Below are 18716 nucleotides of genomic sequence, written 5' to 3'. Positions count from 1 at the left end.
GTCCAGGAAGGTCCCCTGGAGGAGGGCATGGCAATGCCCCCCCCACCAGTATTCTTGCCTGGAGAATCCCATGGACAGAGGAGCCTGGGGGGGCCACAGTCCATAAGGCACACAGAGTTGGACACCTCTGAAACAACTTAGCAGGAGCCCCCCAGCTGCTGTCCTCAGCCTCCCACCGCATGGACCTCCGTGAGCAGCTGTGACCTCACATACTGTAAGCTGCTTACCGATCTCCCCACTGTTGGACATGGTTTTGACCTTGTTATTATGAATGAAGCGGCAATAAGCATCCTTGTATGTCTTTCATGGACATATATTCTACTGGCTCCACATTTTCATCAGTATTTTGTAATGCTGGTCTTAATTTTAGCCATTCTACCAGGTGGGAGAGGGTAGCTACTTGTGATTTTAATTTGCAGTCCCTGGTGACTGGTGCCTTGACACAACTACTTATATTCTTCTTGGTCACGCGTGTGACTCCTTGGTGATATGTGCTCATCTCTTCCCCATTGGTTCCACTTCACCTCATTATTTCAGGTGCATTTTTCTAGTTCCTGGATGGGAGTCCTCTGTCAGACTCACAGAGGTTGCTCTTGTCCTGGACCTCCACGGTCTAACCTGTTCATTTGGAAGAGCAGAAAAATTTCATTTTGATGGCAGCCTCATTTCTTTTCCCTTGCAACTTGTGTCCTAAAAATTCTTTGCCCATTGCAAAGCTAATTATTGTCTTCATCTAGAAGCTTATGTAAATACTTATGTTTTTAGACCCACCACCTGTTTTGTTCTTTTTTTTTCAGGGGGGGAGGGGGAACTGTGACAGACACGTGGCTTGGGGAATTGTAGTTCCCTGACCAGGGACTGAACCCGGTCCCTCACCAGTGGAGGCACTAAGTCCTAACCACTGTACCACCAGGGAGTCCCCAATCAGTTCCTCCGTATTAATTTCTGTATATGGCATTTGACAGGATTCAAGGTTAATCCCTTTCCATACAGCCAGGTGCCAGCTGGAAAGACTTTCCTTTCCCTGTGTGACTGCCTTGGCAATGTTGCTGAAAATTAACACACCATGTCCCTGTGAGTCTGCTCTTGGATTCTATTCCATTTCACTGATCTACGTCAGGGGCCAGCAAGCTTTCTCTATAAGGGCCAGAAGATAAACACGTTGGGGTCTGCAGGCCGTATGGCCTCTGTTGCAACTATACAACAATGCCAGTGATCACGAGAGCAGCCAGCTGGGGTTGGGTCCAGGAGCAAGGATGAGTCCCTCAAAAGCCACTGTTCTTGTAGTCCCGTCAACTGTGATTCTCATACACACACTGGTCTGTGTTCGAACGGTCTTGTTCACTACCTGGCTTTGCCTACTGCAATGCCTGTACATTTCTATTGTTCCACAATATTTGACAGTCTCCACTCACTGCTCTACTCTGATGCCAAAGTGGCAAATTCCAAGAAAAAAATAAACACCGTAAGGATCTGATTGGTAGTGTACTACAGTAACCAACAGTTACTGATACTGACAGCTGATGTTAGCTGAGCATTCATACACTGACCATTGTTCTTTAAATACTGAAAAGTTAACCTTCACAACTCTTGTCACCTGCTAGCTGGGCACCCTTTGTCAAAACCAACACCTGTAACCCTCTCATCCGTGTGTGAAACAAGGACAGCCATCCATCTCGTAAAACTGCTGTGAAGGAAAGTCAATGCACATGAAGCTTTTAGGACAGTGTTTTGAGATCTCAGTTCCGTTAACAAGCGGAGAACTGTACAGGAGAAACAGAATCACCCAGCATCTTATGTCACATGGTATGGAACACCATCAGCCGAGTGGTCCTCATCTTTAAGCACATATAAGCCATCTCAGGGAATAAATTCAAAGGCAGCAGCTTGTTCTGTTCACTAGGTAAGCAACGAAAGCCTGGTACAGATGGTAAGGGCAAAGCCCAGAGGCTGACCACTGAGATGAAGGGCTGAGCAGGAAAGGCGTCAGTACGGACAGGAACAGGAAGCAGATGAAGAAACTGAATCAAAGAAAAGGACGAAGACTGGCTGTGGAGAGAGGCCAGCAACTCGACTCCCGGCCTGTCACCGGGGTCCACGGGCATCAGACAGTGGACAAACCAAGGGGCGCGGCTGTCCCGACAAAACTGCACACAGGTGTTGGGCCAGAGCTGGCACGTCAGAGGCAGCTGACTCTGAGGCGGAAAAATTACTAACTCCGTCTTTCTGGAGTGAAGGCACTTGAGTTCTCTGGAGGTGAAGGCTGTAAACAGCTCAAACCCAGGCCGAAAGCCAAGATTTGCAAAGGCCGGCAGGTAACGTTAGCAGGTGGAGAAGCAAGTAGGGAGTTCATACTAACATTTCCTGTTTTATATCCACGAACTCGTTGCTGTGGTTTTCCCATGTGACAGAAAAAGCAGCCGAGACAGAAAAGCTCTCCGTCCTGTGTGGGTGGAGCGGCTTTTGACTATGTCAACGCCAGCTGGCCCCGGTGCCCTCGGTGCCCTGGCCGGTCCCGCTGCATCCAGTCTAACACGGGGGCCTGGTGACCAGCTGGCTCTGGGGGACGGGTACCAACCAGGGGGACACTTTCTCATGCAAACACGTGGGCAAATAGGGAAAGCAAGCAGCTGTGCCGTGGTGGCAGCATTGTGGAACAACTGAGAAGTTTCACCTCCAAGTTACTGGCAGGTCTAGATACCAGAGCCCCAGGCTGGGGAGACGCTAAACATGGAGGACACACACAGCAGGGAAGACTCGGGCTCGCACGGTGCTCCCACCGTCGGCACCAACCGTTCTCGCCGCAGGGGTGGGACACATGTAGCTCGTCACCCAGCGTGGCTCCTTCTCGCCAGCCCAGGATCCCGTGCCAGGGAGCCTGACCCCTCAGACTCCAGCAGTGGTTCGCTCACAGCCTCAAACCCTGTCTGGTTACTAGAGCCCAAGCAAGGTACAGAGACTTCTGGAAACAAAGAACCAGGCTTTATTTTGTCGTTTTAATACAGGTCTGGTATTATAGACATCTGTAGTCTTGCATTCAGTAGGGCCAATCCACAAAAATTAAAGTAGAAACTCAATGAGCGTGTACTCGCTCCAATCCCTGGGGCTGGCAGACTCCCACCCCCAACAGACTCTGCACTGCCCACCCGTGTCCCCTCCCTGCCAGGCGAGACGAGCAGGACACAACCCACCCCAGGGAGAAGCCCCAAGGGCCCTTCCGTCAGCAGCGGGCGGGATGAACAAGATGCCAGGTCTACCTTGGGAAGGTGCAGAGGCTGAGGAGGTCCAGAGGGTGCGGGACTGCGCGTGCAGCCCTGGAGCCGGGCGGCGCCCACAGAGCTCTCCACCAGGCCAGACCAGGGCGCGCCGTCCACCGGCAGTCCCCGAGGTCGGGCCGCGTCGGTCAGCACCGAGACCAGCGAGGGGAGGCCTGTCCTCGGGCGGCGCTGAGGGTCCAGGGGAGCGTGCTCGAGGACAGTGTCTTCTGATAGGAGCTCCCGACAGCAAGGGTCCCTGAGTTGGTGCAGAGGCCAGCGCGGCAGCCCCACTGACTGTCCCAGGGCACGCGGCTGGCCCCACTGTCCTTGGGGGCTAGTCTGCCTCCGGAAACCTCACCAAGGGCCTCCACACCATTTACAGTGGGAAAGTAAACCAGAAATAAGGCATTAGACATTTGATTTTTTTTATTTCCATATGCAATGTAATGTTTAGGCACGCTGCTTGGGATGCTATTTCTAAAAAAATCGTTGGCCATTTTTCAGAATATCCTTTTGGTTTTAAATACTGGTCAGGAAAAACAAATGATGTAAAAATACGTGAATAATTTTCTATTACAGAAATGAAAAACTGATTTGCATCTAAAAGTGCAAGAGGTGAAGTAATTTAACCCTTTCACCAGACGACATGGCAATATACAATATATTGCTTCAGCTGTTTGAGAAGGCTGTGATGTATTTTTATATTGACATAGAAAATTATAAATTACATTGAATTAGTATCCATAATCACTATATATGTACACAAACCAGTTCTAAAAAAAAATACACTGGTTTAGAATTTACGAGTGAAAATCTCACAAGGTACAGTAAAACAATGGGCATGCTGAGGTGCTGGACTCTGATTTCTAGTTTAAAAAGACTAGCCTGTAAAATGAACGCACTCTAATTCCATTAGCAGCACGAGCATTTTTCCACTGACTTGCCTAATATGATTCAGGTATGTCACATATGCAGATTGCTCTGAAATGTTCATTGGTGATGCTTGTTATTAACAAGGTAAATTTTGGTGAATGGGTTAAAAGGCAGATGAACAACCAAAACAAAACATAAAACAAAAAAAACCCAAACCACAAGCCATGTACACTCCAAACAGTCTAGTGTTTCACCTGTAGGGATAAACAGTTCAAGCAAACAAGACTTTAACAGAACATATGGCTTTACAATAACACAATTTATCAACTAAGTTGTAGCAATAAATACTTAATCTCTACCAATAGACTTACATTTTTTGATCCGTTTTTAAACAATACAGAAAACAGTTACCAATTAAAAACTGGTTATAAAAAGAACACCAAATATTTCTTATTCAAAATCACTTTTGTAAGTTAGAACAACCAAAATAACACTTGGAGGGTGTTTCAATCCTACAACTCCTTGTCAACCTGGAAGAAAATGAATTCAGAATTTTGTACAAGGTGAAAAATGTATGAAAACTGCCTAATACTTTGGTCACACTAATAATTGTCAAATAGTTATGTTTCAAATACAATAGATCTGTGTATTCACTTTTATAAAACTATTCTTACAGCCATTTTAACTATAGTATTACTACTATTATTACATGGGTGGCAAGATCTTATTTCACAGGCTACCCATTATTTAGAACAATACAATATAAACATACGCAAAAATTCTTGGTATTTGTCAATGTGCAACATTTGTACACGTCTGGGTTTTTCTGTACAGCGTCTTAGACTAGAATAGAAAGCTTGCTGGTCCTGATCCCTTGCAGAGTGAGTGCAGCAGCGGTGGCTTGGCGGGCTCCCCACGCAGCCCAGAGCCCCGCCCGCGTGGCGCCCGCAGCCCTCGGTCAGCAGCACGGGGGGCTCCTCATCATACGGGGCCATTGACCGCCGCGTCGCCCGGCACGCTCGGCTGCTCGGTCCTGCAGGGGGCGAGAGACGGCCTCAGGACTCCCAGAGAGACCAACGCCGTGCCGCACCCCGGAGTGGGTGGACGACGTCCATCAGAATACTGTTCAGGTGGGCCTAGAACAAAGCCTGCACTCAGGAGTCACTCCACGAAATGCTTCTTCAGTGAACGTTCCTAAAGCTCCAGAAACTAACCGACAGCTCTAAGCTTCGGCTCGGGTAGACAAGGGCTGCAGGGCAGCAGGTGCTGGGAGACCCTCCCCACCTCCCGCCGGAAGCACGGAGGCAGCAGGCCAGCGGTCTGCAGCCGCTGTTCCCGGAGCCTTCGGAAGCTATCTGATCACCCCTCCTTCAGCACAGCTTTTCATGTTCCATACACTGCCATCCACATGAAATTTCACTTGGAAAAGTAGGATTCTACTACTCAGAGAAGAGGTGGGGCGGGGGTGAAGGGAAACAAGAGAAGTCTGTCTTAAAAGGACCAACTCTGAGAACAAAGGTGTGCCCTGTAACACGTACTCCCATGAAGCAAAGGTCAGGGTAATGAGGGGGGGGTGGGGGTGGGGGGTGGGGTGGGGGTGGGGGTGGGGGTGGGGGTGGGGGTGTGTGTGTGTCTGTGTGTCTGTGTCTGTGTGCCCTGTAACACGTACTCCCATGAGGCAAAGGTCAGGGTAATGCTGGGGGGTGTGTGTGTGTGTGTGAGATGACAGGGTACTCAGGGCTTTCCTGCCGAAACCACAACTGGAGCATGTAAGAGATTCTTCACGGTGCTCCCAAAACCTTACAGAGTAGACCCCGGAAAGGAGACACTGCTGACAGCGGGCAGCACACGGCCTCCTGACCCAGCGTCCACCGGTTCAGCCCGTCAGTCCCAACAGAGACCCGTGAAGTCAGCTCCACACACATGGCAGACGTGACCCACACTGGACGCTGTCTCATTACACCACAGAGACATGGGCCCTGTCTTTACCACCCGTGAGCTGTGTGATCTTCAGTAAAGTTTTCAACCTCTCTCAGCTTATTTTTTCCCCCTGTAAAAGGGAGATAGTAAGTCCCCATAGAGATTAGTAGGACTACAACGTATGAAAATGCCTATCTACACACCAATGGCACGATACCACAGAGACTCGATCAACACTGAAAGATAACGTTTTGTGGCAACAGACATCTTTAAGTCAACAGCACACCTAAAGCCTCCTATTTGGTAGATGGACCCCCAAGGGCAAGACTGCACACGAAGTCCCAAACAGCTGTCTCCATCCTCAGCGCCGCTTTACATACGCTGCTCTCGGAATGCGGCGTGCTGCGTCAGCAAGCCTGCCTCTGTCCCTGTGGTCAGGAGTCCGCTTCCCAGAGTGCCGCTTCCAGTCCTTCACCCGGCGGCAGGCAGTCTTCACGCCCCTGTGTTATCTGTGGGTCTATCACCAGGACTAACCGCTTCCCAATGTGTGACGCCCCCCTCCTTCCCCTCCTGCTGGCTCTCCCCACCTGCTCCTCCGCCCCCTGAGGCCTGCAGGTTGGGAGATGTCTCCAGGCTCGGAGAAGAACACGCAGGTTTCTGGGGCAGACACCCTGCATTCCAGAGCCCAGCAGCTGCTTCCACAGGCCTGCCTCACTCGCATCAGAGAAAGCAGACCCAGGAGCCGCGACTCCAGAGCAGGCGGGTTAGCTGGCTTGTAGGCAGCACACAACACAAAGGAAATTTACGGGCAGACAATGCGGAGATGATGGTAACTGATTAGAAGTCAGATCTACGGAGGACCTCTGGAAAAACAAAGGAAAACAACTCCAGGCAAAAAAAATGACTCACCTAGACCCTGAGCAACACAGCTCGGGCTGGACCCCGCAAAGCTAGAGGGCCCCTCGACTCTTCCTCCCAAATCCTCCACTAGAGCCAACAGGTACAAGTAGTTCTTATAACCGATGCAGTTTATACAAAGTAATTATTTACAAAAGCAAAGCCCTCATTCTGGCAGTAATTTCCACATGAGAAAGAAAAGCTGGGTTTGCTACACAAGGAACACTCGGTTTATAGACTTGTGAACTGAGAGTGCCCCCTGTTGGTGACCACTGGTTATACTGCCCCTAAAATGCATAGATTTTGGGGGGTCAGGTGAGCAGAAAGCACGTCCCTGAAAGTTTCCTAAGGTTCCTCTATTCCTTATGGAAGGAATATACAATCAAAAAAGGATATATTTTTGATTCTATATATATACATAGGATATATTCAATATATATTGGATATATTCAATCAAAAAAGTTCCCTCTGTGCGGGGCTGAGCAGAGGTCCGTGTGGTCCAAGGCAAGCTCTGATGCCCAGGAGGCTGTCCTGGCTTGTGGGGCCTATGGTGGCCCTCGGGGATGGGCGGAGGCTGGGGCTTGGCCTGTGCCTCCAGACCACTGGCTCAGGCTAAGCTCAAAGCCACTGGAGAGGGAACGTTATGCTGAAAATCCCTCGACTCTGCAGGTAGGAGCTGCACACTTCATCTGGACAAGACATGTATTTTGCAAAAATAAAACCAAAGAGTGACTCACATTGAGAGTTCAGAACACTGAGCTTACACGGCGAGCTGCACTCTGGGAAGCCACCCGAGTGTCACACGGACACACCTGCACCAGTGGGCACAGGAGCCGCTTGCCTTGGTAGCTGGGTGACTGCAGGACAGAGGGAACCCAATCCTGGAGGGGCTCAGTACCAGCCCCAACTCGGTGCCCCTTCAAGAAAAACAGGAGGGGGTATGCCAGCACGAGAGACCCTTCCACCCCCAACAACTTCTCACAGAACCTCCAAGAAGCAGACAGTTTCTGGGCTAGGAGGCGCGCTGCGACACCTAAGTTCTCAGCTCAGTCACCTGGCTGCCATGCAGAACTGGGGAGCAGCACCGAGCCAAGCAGTCACTGACCAGCTGAGGACAGCTGCAATGGCCCTCACCCCCAGGCCCGCGCCCTTCCCGGCTCCCAGGAGACAAAGCAGGGCAGGGCTGAAGCCGGCCGGCGGGAAGCAGGCACTCACCTCTGCTCTGGGCTGCTGCTGGGGGGCCGGGGGGCCACAGACTTGCCCTCCGCCGTCTCAGGGCTCTCCTCCACGTCCTTACAAGCAGCATCTTGAGAGGTAGACAGTTTTCCTTCCTCACTGCATAAAGAGGACGACAGGCAGCGTGAGAGGCCACGGTGGCACCGGCAGGCGGAGGATGCGGGCGCATGCGATGGCTCTGAAGTCACGGTGGTCATGGAGCCAAGCCCCGGGGCTGAGCATGCTCGGGGAGGGGGCAGGGGCCACGGGCACGCCGGGGAGACCACGGAGGGGGAGGGCCACACACGCGGGAGCTGAGAGAGGGGCGGTGTGATGCAGCTGGTGTCTGGTGGAGCACGGCCCCGCGGCACTGTACATACCGGTAGGATCGCAACACTCTGAGGCCAAGGGTGCAAAACGGAAAAAGAAATGGACAAGACTTTCAGAACACCCTAAAATGAGGCATTGGGGGATACTATGTCCACGACCGCACACAAGCAAAACTGCAGGCTCGGAGAAGCTGTCAAATGAACCTGTTTGAAGGAACGAGTCTTCAGTTAAAGGTTTTGCGCCCAGGGCCAAGCCCCCCATCGGCTTGCTGGCTGAGGTCCCGGAAGCAGAAGGCCATGCAGCTGAGCCAGGACCAGCTTCTCGAGCTGTCTCTGACAAGGCCTGAGAAGGACAAACCATGGCGGGAGAGAGCGGGAACAGCGGCCAGGACCGGGGCAAGGTGAGCCTTAAGGGGTCAGAAGGCTTGGGGAAATGGAACACCAAAGGATGGTTTCCCCTTCGATGCTCCTGGCGCCTCTACTGTCTGTGGACTAGAAACTTGAGACTTTTGCCTATTCTGTCTGGACTTCCCGTTTTTTTGGTGACACAATTCGAGACAGCACTAAACGGAGCTTGAGGGCAGCTGCAGGTCCCACCATCGTTAGTGCTGGGTCCTATCTTCGATCCGCTTGTGAGAAACCTCATTTTAGGATGACTTCTGAGTGGCTTTCAGATGGCTTGGGACAATACATTTATGGGAGGGGACCCGAAGTCTAGCCCATTCCTCCTCCTAATTCATCCCCACTCTCCATTCCCTGCTCAACACAGCTATGCTGATGGGTTCCATGCCTGTTATTCATTGTTGTAAAACGTACAGTCATTTTACCCATGTGGATTCTGAGACCCACGGCTGGCCATGAATCACACCCTCCCTGCACTCGGGATGGCCCCAGCATAGCTGGGAGCCCCATCTGCCCCGCTGACTGGAACACAGCACCCCGAGGAGCCCACCTCCCATCCCACAGCACACCTCGCAGAGACCAGAGCCTGGACACAAAGCTGCAACGGCCGCCACTGCCTGCCTCCGCCCCAGGGGGCCCACTCGGGCACCTCTCAGGCTTCACACCAGGACTGGAAAACACTGTCATCTTTCCAACTACAAGAGAGCCCCCACTGCCCCCGAGAATGACTGCCCCTGTCAGCATCCACCACGAGCAGGGCCTTGGGGTTCTGCGGCTCCACACCCACCAATACTCATGATCCCTATCGTTCCCCCTCCTGCTGGTCTAATAAGATGTGTCTGAGTTCTCAGAATCTCTTCTGAGTTTTTCTTCTTTTTGCCCCTTCGGGTGTCCTTGTCTATAAACTGCCTGTTGCTATTTTTTGCCCATTTTCGGATCTGGGTTTTCATTCTTTTCCTTACTGGTTTGAGTATTAAATGCTAATTTCTGGATGATTTAGAACTATAAGCTTTTCCCCCTTAATTTGCCATCTGCCTCTTAATTTTGTCTACAGTAACTTATCAACCAGAAATTCTTCACTTTGATGCAACCCTATCCTATTCTCTGCATGAGGTTTATGCTTTTAAAGGCAGTCTGTTTTGTTTCGAAAAAGCAGCCCCTTTCTGCCCTCAGGTGAGAACAGTGTTTCCTTCTGACTACCATGAGACTCTGGCCACAGCACTTAATTCCAGTACCACATCTTCCCATCTGGAAAGTGGGATGATAACCATGGTGCTTTCGGTTTTAATCATATACAACTTTCTGCCCCCCGCCCCAAACGCTTCATCAAAAATGTCAAATGCCTTCTTCATTCTATTAATATGCACTGAATTACACAGACAGATTTTCTAATGTTGAACCATCTTTACAATTCAAGGATAAACTAACTGATCATTATGAAGTATTTCTGGTATACTTTAATGATGCTGAACAGTTCAGTGATCTTTACAGTTCAGCGATAAACTGATCCTTATGAAATTTTTTTGTATACTATTAGGTTCAGTTAGCAAATATTTCACATAGGTTTTCTCCATTTAGTTGCCTGTGAGTGACATAAGCTGATCATTTTCTGTAATTATCTTCATCTGGTTCTGGAATTAGGCTTTCACTACTTCATTAACAGGTCCAGGCAGTTTTGGCACTTCTATCTTCTGTGACAACTGAGGAACTGACAGGTCAGCGTGTGGCACGCGTGGACGCCCTGAACTCTCGCCGTCACCGACACGAGCCTGGCCCAGCGGCCAGTCTACCTTTTCCCTCCGCAAATAAGGCCTTGTTTGTATCCTCTCAAATTACAGAAGTCATTTGTTGTCTCTTCCTTTGGTATCAGGTTCCCCTATATCCTGTGTTTCTTCGTTAGTTATGACCTGTCTTTTCACTTCATCGTGTCTTTTAGGAGACTAGACGTTTTGTCTTTCCCACCTGTACTGAGAGCAGAGGCTCAGCCTGTGTTCTCACATGGATGTTCACAGTCTGCCAGCCTCTCCACTGTCGCCTGACCACGTCAGTGTACGGGCCTGCTCGCAGAGCTCTGCACCACAGCCTCGGCATCGTCTTAGTAACAGTGAGCCCTGAAAGCTACCACGGTGAGGCCCCTCACCCTCCTCTTTACAGTGATCCTGCTCTTCACGGCTCTCCTCAGTCCTCTCTGAAAATTACAATCAGTTTCTCCCTTTCATAAAAAACTCCCATTGGGATTTTGAGGAGAAATCCATCGAGAAGCAACGCCAAAGTTAGCAAACGTGCTGTGTGAAGTCACTTCAGTCGTGTCTTGACTCTCTGCGACCCTACAGACTGTGGCCCACTAGGCTCCTCTGTCCGTGAGATTCTCAAGGCAAGAACTGGAGTGGGTTGCCATGCCCTCCTCCCGGGGGCTTTCTTGACCCAGGGACTGAACCCACAGCTCTTATGCCTCCTGCACTGGCAGGCAGGTTCTTTACCACTAGTGCCACCTGGGAAGCCCTTTTGGCAAACATAGTGATCAGCAAACTATAAAAGGTCTTAAAAACCCAGATAACCACGATGGTGTGGTCACTCACCTCGAGCCAGACATCCTAGAGTATGAAGTCAACTAGGCCTTAGGAAGCATTTCTAAGAACAAAGCTGGTAGAGGTGATGGAATTCCAACTAAGCTTTTTCAAATTCTAAAAGATGATGCTGTGAAAATGTTGCACTCAACACACCAGCGAATTTGGAAAACTCACCAGTGGCCATAGGACTGGCAAAGGTCAGTTTTCATTTTCATTCCAATCCCAAAGAAGGGCAATGTCAAAGAATGTTCAAACTACGGTACAACTGCACTCATTTCACATGCTAGCAAGGTAATCAGTACATGAACTGAGAACTTTCAGATGTACAAGATGGACTTAGAGAAGGCAGAGGAAGCAGAGATCAAACTGTCAACATTCTCTGGATCACAGAGAAAGCAAGGAAATTCACTGACTATGCTAAAGCCTTTGACTGTATGGATCACAACAAACTGTGGAAAATTCTTTAAAGAGATGAGAATACCAGACCACCTTACCTGTCTTCTGAGAATCCTGTATGTGGGTCAAGAAGCAACAGTTAGAACAGGACACGGAACAAAAGACTGGTTCCAAATTGGGAAAGGAATATGTCAAGTCTATACACTGTTACCCTGTTTGTTTAACTTCTATTCAGAGTACATCGAGTGAAATGCCAGGCTGGATGAATCACAAGCTGGAAGCAAGACTGCTGGGAAAAACATAAACCACCTCATATGTGCAGATGATACAACCCTAATGGCAGAAAGTGAAGAGGAACTAAAGAGCCTCTTGACGAAAGTGAAACAGGAGAGTGAAAAAGCTGGCTTAAAACTCAACATTAAAAAACTAAGATCATGGTATCCAGCCCCATCACTTCATGGTAAATAGAAGGGGAAAGAGTGGAAACAGTGACAGATTTTATTTTCCTGGGCTCCAAAATCACTGCAGATGGTATCTGTAGCCATGAAACTAAAAGATGCTTGCTCCTTGGAAGGAAAGCTATGACAAACCTAGACAGCGTATTAAAAAGCAGAGACATCACTTTACCGGCAATGGTCCATATAGTCAAAGCGATGGTTTTTCCAGTAGTCATGTACAGATAAGAGAGTTGGACCATAATGAAGGCTGAGCACCAAAGAAGTGATGCTTTTGAATTGTAGTGCTGGAGAAGACTCTTGAGAGGCCCTTAAACTGCAGGGAGATCAAACCGGTCAATCCTAAAGGAAACCAACCCTGAATATTCATTGGAAGGACTGATGCTGAAGCTCTAGTACTTTGGCCACTGATGCTGGGAAAGACTGAGGGCAGGAAGAGAAAGGGGCAACAGAGGATGAGATGGTTGGATAGCATCACCAACTTAATACACAGGAGTTTGGGCAAACTCTGGGAAACAGTGACGAACAGAGAAGGCTGGTGTACTGCAGTCCCTGGGGTCAGAAGAGTCTGACGTGATTCAGTGACTCAACAATAAGGAAACACGGCACTGACGTCTCTCCCTATGCATTGAGGTCTTTCGGTCTCAGTTACAGACAAGGTTTAACCTCTCATTTAAAGGGGAAGGGGCACATCTAAGACACCTTGTGCTGGCTTCTAAGACGCAATCGACTTGTGGGTGTATTCAATAAACTCGCTAAACTCTACTAGCAATACATACAGATTCCACTGGAATTTTTATATAGGAAGTCATAAGCTACAATTAACCTGCTGTCCATGGGGTCGCAAAGAGTCAAACATGATTGAGTGATTGAGCTGAACCTGCAAATAAACAAAAACCATTTTACCTCTTTTGAATTTGTATGTCTTTTATTTCCTTTTATTTCATGCTGCATATGCTAAGACCAGCAGCACAGTGCTGATGAGAAGCAGTAACTACAGGGCTCACTGTCTGTCTTGTCTTTGAAAATGAGTATTTCTTCAAAATGTTTCATTGTTAAGAATAGAGTCTGTTGTAGATTTTCAGTAGACACTTTTATCAGTAGCTACTTCTTATTCCTAGCTTGCTAAATAGTCACAAATAGCTTTAATTTTTATCAAATGTTTTTTCACCTACTGAAAGTCCAAAAGGTTTCCAACCTTTTATCTATGAATTACCATCAGTAATCTTTAAAATACTGTAGTATCCTTGCATTCATGAGATACATCCTTGCTCATGAGTTAAAAACACACTGCTAGCTTTGGTTTGCTACCTTGTAACTTTAAAGCATTCTACACACAGGCCCCCACGTGCCATCAGCCTACAGTAATTTCTTCTTCCAGGCTTTGTTTCCTGCCGGCTTCACAAGTTGGGAAGCATTATTCTTGTGATATGAAAGGGTCTGTGTAAGGTGGAGATCAGAGCTCTAAGCACTGATTTAGCTGCAGTCTGTGGGTTTTGGTAGAATCTTTTTCACTAGTTTTTCAGCTTTGCTTTTAATTTGCATTATGAGTCCTTTTTCTGACACATAAGTTTACAAGTGAGGGTAATTTCCAAATATGTTTTTGTAAGCTATCATTCTGTTACTGAATTCTGCTGGTTGCATTGTATCTGGAGGAAATGATCTGTGTAAGACCCAAACTTACGGTTTAGATGGTCCCAGCTTTGCTGCCTGTACCCAATGCAATTCCTGTTTCTAGAGGTATGTCAGTTCTTTAAACTCATGTATTTTGAATCCCATCGGTCTTCTCAACCTTTAGTCTTCAAAATACTATTAAAAGGGGAAGGGCACAGACACCGAGAGAGCCAAACTCCATCTCTTTGTTAAGATTTAATCAATTTAATGGAAATAATAGAACGATGATGTCAGGCTAATGTCTGAACCCACAGGGGAACGAAATTACAGATGCTAGTATTTGTGGCTTCTCCTCCACCACCCTCCCGACAACCTGAAGCTGCCAGTATGGCCGAGCCTGGTTACCTTTTGAAGACCGCAGTTTCTGTCTTGGCATCTACAGTGAGGCTGAGAGTTTCCTTCATGCCGCCATTCATCACTGTCTCAGTTACCTTGTCTGTACTTTCCGCATCCTCCTCACCATCAGAGCTGGCTTCCATGGCCACACTGCCTGGCGCTGAAAAGAACACACAGCTGATGGTCACGTGCACCAACACCGACTAGGATCTGCCACCCCCTCTGTGCAGACCCACCCACCCAGCGTCACCTCAGCTGCTCGGAGACGAAGAGACACGAGATGATCTGCCCGCTGTTGCCTCTTAATGACGCCCACAAGACAGAAGCTGCAAGGGATCACTGACTACAGCCCAGGACCAGCTAGACCGCCAGTCTCCCCCGCTACCTGCACACCCAACTGTCCCTCAGACGACTGCCCCGCCCCTCACTTCTCCAGCTCCCAGCACAGGGCAGACTAGGCGGTCGAATATTTTGTAGCCACAACCCACCATTCAGCCGGCACTGTTCTCATTCACCCTGCTCCTCTGGCTTGTCCACACTCAGGTCCTACTTTTTCCTGTTTGCTAAACTACCCTGTTGTGGTCCTCTGTGGGTCATTTTTCTGTCGATGAGAGGGAGTCATGTGGTAAACTGGTGATGAGCATCTGAATTCATACCTGGCCTCAGAGACCAGGTCAAAGCACCCAACCTGGGCCTGAGTTTTCTTATGAACAAAACTGGAGGTGTTTGAACCCCCTTATAGAACTGCTCAGTGATAAACTAGGTCATATATATAGAATGTGGCTCAGACAGTAAAGCGTCTGCCTACAAGGTGGGAGACCTGGTTTCAATCCCTGGGTGGGGAGGATCCCCTGGAGAAGGAAATGGCAACCCACTCTAGGATTCTTGCCTGGAAAATCCCATGGACAGAGGAGCCTGGTAGGCTACAGTCCATGGGGTCGCAAAGGGTCAGACACAACTGAGCTACTTCACTTTCACTTTCATTTTTCAGAAGAATGACAAACAAAACACTAATTTCTGGATTTATTCATTTCCCTTGCCCCTTGGTTCTTGTGCCCTACACATGTACCCTCATTTTCTGAGAACCAAGTTTTTGTCTCTTCCGTGTCAATCCCTCCTTCTCACCCCTTCACCAACTTCCCACAGTCCTAATCATCAGGTTGGAAACAGTTCAGGGCCCATGCAAACTACACCTGCCTATTCTGAATAAGACAGCCACTGGACAACCTCAACCATTTCACCTGTTCATAAAGATGCAAACGAATAAATAACTACACAGCCTGAAATGCACCCAGACAGCACACTCCAAAGAATAAAAGCACTGGGTGCAACCAGGCCTGGAGCACCCATGACAAGTGCTGGTCTCATTCCCCCTGGGTGTTGCAGGCCAAGACATCGTCCTTTCTGGGCCTGTTTCCTTTCCTGTCTTGACGGGACTGAATGACTGGCAACTTAGATACCTTACTCTTTCTAGGATTAGCATGCTGTGGTTCTGGAATAAACACACAATTGCTTTTTGCCCAAAGCCCTGAGGATATCAGACCCACATCTCATTTTCCTGGGTCGTTTGAGCCCTTGAACTTTTTAAGAAACCTACTGTGGACAAAGACAACTTTCCAGATCTGGGGAACTCAGCATCACATTCCAGAGCGAACACCGCCAGGAGAGCAGGCCGCTGGCCCCGGACCCACCTTCCGGCTGCACAGCCAGTGCAGCCACACTGGGAGTCAGAGGGTCCATCGGCTCAGTGCTGGTTTCCATCTCCACTGGGGAGTTGCTCCGTAAAGAATCTTTCGTACTTTTAGAAAAGAGAAAATTCAGAGGTGAGCAGTGGGAGACGGCCCTCAGGATCATCATTCACAGAAAACCTTTGAACACTGGTTTCAAATCCACTGTGGAGACACAGCTGGTTACAGACTCCGAGAAACACAAATGTGAGTGTGGACGGCAAAGTGGAGTGGCGGATGAGCCAGGGTGGGAGATTTTCTGTTGGGTCAGCAGGGCAGCGACACGGGGACTTCTCAGAGGTTCCAGAGAGTCTCAAGATGCCCCCAGCCCCTCAGGCTCGCACAACCACCAGGCTCCCGAGGTTGGGACAGCAGTGCATACACTGTGCACCATCAACTGTATCTACAGTTCCACTTTCACAAAAATCCTATCACCTCCAGGCAGACTGCCCAGAGGGCCTGGCCCTGCTGATGTTTAATGAGACAACGTGGCCCGTGCACAAGGGCTTGTAAAGGGAAGCAGTTGCTTCAGCAGCATTCTCAAGTAACCAGGAGAGCAAGAGAGAAACCTGGCTGCCCTGTACCGGAGGAGAACCAGCATCTCATTATATTTTGGAGACATTTCCCATAAATCTCACTTCACCTCTGAATAACGGCTCACTGCTATTATCAGAGGTGCTGTAAAGCAACGTGGGTTTTAGTCTCCTCTCTTGATCTGTCTACAATGGTGAATGCTAGCTCCCATCAGGCTGTTTTCTAATCTTTGCCATTATAGTTACCATTTAAAAACGTGTCTTGTTAGAATAGGGAAAGAAAGTCTTTAAAGTCGGGGGGTGGAAATCTCCACCCCATTTTTTTCAGGAGACAAAATGAAACAACAGTAAGCAAATCAAAGATAAGTGTAAGGAGATATCAAACCCACGGTTAATACTCAAAGCCGACAATATTATGCAGGAAAACCACAAGATGATCAGCCGCTGTCGCTGAGACTAATGCAATTAACAAGACTGACAGTCACATCGACACACCCCTAATTTACAGCAGTAGGCTGGCTCCAAGCGGAATATACGTTCAGTATTATCTACTAAACTCAGGGTACATGCCGCGCCTCCGTAACGCTCCTCACAGAGGCGGCCCTCAGGAGCTCCCTGACTCCCTGGGCCATCTCCTCAGCCCACTTTACCATCCACTCCGCCTCCCAGCTCACCCTGGAGGAGAGCAGGGAGGAAGGGGGTGGTGTTTCCTTGTAACTCAGAGCTGTGTCTACATCCCTCCCACCACCCCATTGATTTTTCAACCTTGTGTAAGGCACTGTATTCAACTGGGAACACTCTTCACACCCGGTTCTCAGGTGGGAAGGCTGGGAGAGCCGCGCACGTGCTCACCTCAGGGAAGACGTGAACTCTGAGAAAGAAGCCCAGCCTGTCTCCTTCGTCGGCATAGGCTCCTCCGTGCTCCAGACGTCAGACCCCACGGAGTCTAAGGGAGCACCGTGCGTCGTCTCCATGGGGACATCAAAGTTGGCTGACCAGTTGGGTGCTAAAAAGGAGAGGAATTCCACCTTGAGAATGCTTCAGTAATTTAATGTAACACAAGCATTTTTCAAAAACAGATGTGCAGTGGTAAATAAAGAAAAAAGACTGCAGGTGTGGGGCAAAGGGTATTCTGGCACACTACTGGTGGAAGCGGACAGCCACAGCCATGCAGAGGCCGCTCCACAACCTCTGTCTGTTGGAAAGCTGTGTGTTTCCTTTGATCCCTTAGCAATTCCCCTTTCTATAATTTTTTTTTTCCAACAGCGATTAACACACAAGAATACAAAGTCACACAGAAAACAATATGCTGATGTTAATTTCTTGATTTTGACAAATGTTTCAAGGTTACGTGAATACTAGGAGGAAGATGGGTGAAGGGTATACAGCCACTTCCTGACATTCTTTGCACCTTTTCTGCAAATCCAAAATTAGTATAAAATAAATAGTTTTTTAAACGCATGTTAGTACTCAGTCACAGTAAAGTGGGAACAACCTCAAGGCTTCCCGCCCCACCCCAAGTCCACAATGCTGCTTCTCACAGCCGCCCTTCACCTGAGCACACACAGCAGCGAGCTTCCTGAGATACAAGGAGGAATACAGACTTAGTCTCTGCCCACCCCACTGCCATCTCTGAAGTGACAAAGGTTTCTGTATCTAATGAGAAGAGACTGGGAGCTCCTGGAGAGCCTCAGGATGGGGACTTGGGGAGTGGGGCAACCAAGTGCTTAGAGGGTTGGAACTTTTGGCCCTTCCCTACCACCCCTCCCTCAACCTTCTAGAAGGGTAAGGGGTTAGAGGTCAAGTTAATCACTAATGACCAAAGATTTCACCAATCACGCCCACTTAGCAAGGTCCCCATGAACACCCAAGCTGCGGGGCTTCAGGGCTTCTGGGTTGGGGACAGAGGTGGCAGATGAGACTCCACTGGGGACCCAAGTTCCTGCCCGTGGACCCCTCTGGACCCGTCCTGTTCCTTTGTAGCCTTTAATATATCAACTGGTAATGGTAGGTAAAAGGTTTTTCTGAATTCTGTGAGCAGTTCTAGCAAATAATCAAACCCAAAGAGGTCATGGGAACTCCCAGTTTACAGCCAGTTGGTTAGAAGTACCGGCCGGGGGTGGGGACGGGCG

General features: G+C 49.0%; 1 protein-coding gene across 8 annotated transcripts in view; it reads right to left on the bottom strand.

Annotated features, from left to right (window-relative positions):
• Window positions 1-2973: 2973 nt before the first annotated feature.
• The window catches only part of PPP6R3 (protein phosphatase 6 regulatory subunit 3), a 123183-nt gene continuing 107440 nt past the window's right edge, over window positions 2974-18716 (bottom strand). For 5 of the 8 annotated variants that reach the window (XM_052662419.1, XM_052662423.1, XM_052662427.1 and 2 more), the window contains 6 exons: window positions 17437-17590; window positions 16016-16122; window positions 14334-14484; window positions 8163-8282; window positions 7685-7864; window positions 6857-6913 (listed from right to left, as the gene is read on the bottom strand). In XM_052662419.1, coding sequence (XP_052518379.1) covers window positions 7708-7864; window positions 8163-8282; window positions 14334-14484; window positions 16016-16122; window positions 17437-17590 — 689 coding nt within the window. In that variant the 3' untranslated portion in view covers window positions 6857-6913; window positions 7685-7707. Of the gene's footprint in view, window positions 5164-6856; window positions 6914-7684; window positions 7865-8162; window positions 8283-14333; window positions 14485-16015; window positions 16123-17436; window positions 17591-18716 lie in introns of those variants that run through there. The other 3 variants (XM_052662424.1, XM_052662426.1, XM_052662420.1) reach the window with 2 other exon arrangements.

This window comes from Budorcas taxicolor, chromosome 25 (genome assembly GCF_023091745.1).
Source record: "Budorcas taxicolor isolate Tak-1 chromosome 25, Takin1.1, whole genome shotgun sequence".
NCBI lineage: Eukaryota > Metazoa > Chordata > Mammalia > Artiodactyla > Bovidae > Budorcas > Budorcas taxicolor.
The sequence above is the reverse complement of the archived record's forward strand: the minus strand, read 5'-3'. Positions and strand labels throughout refer to the sequence as shown.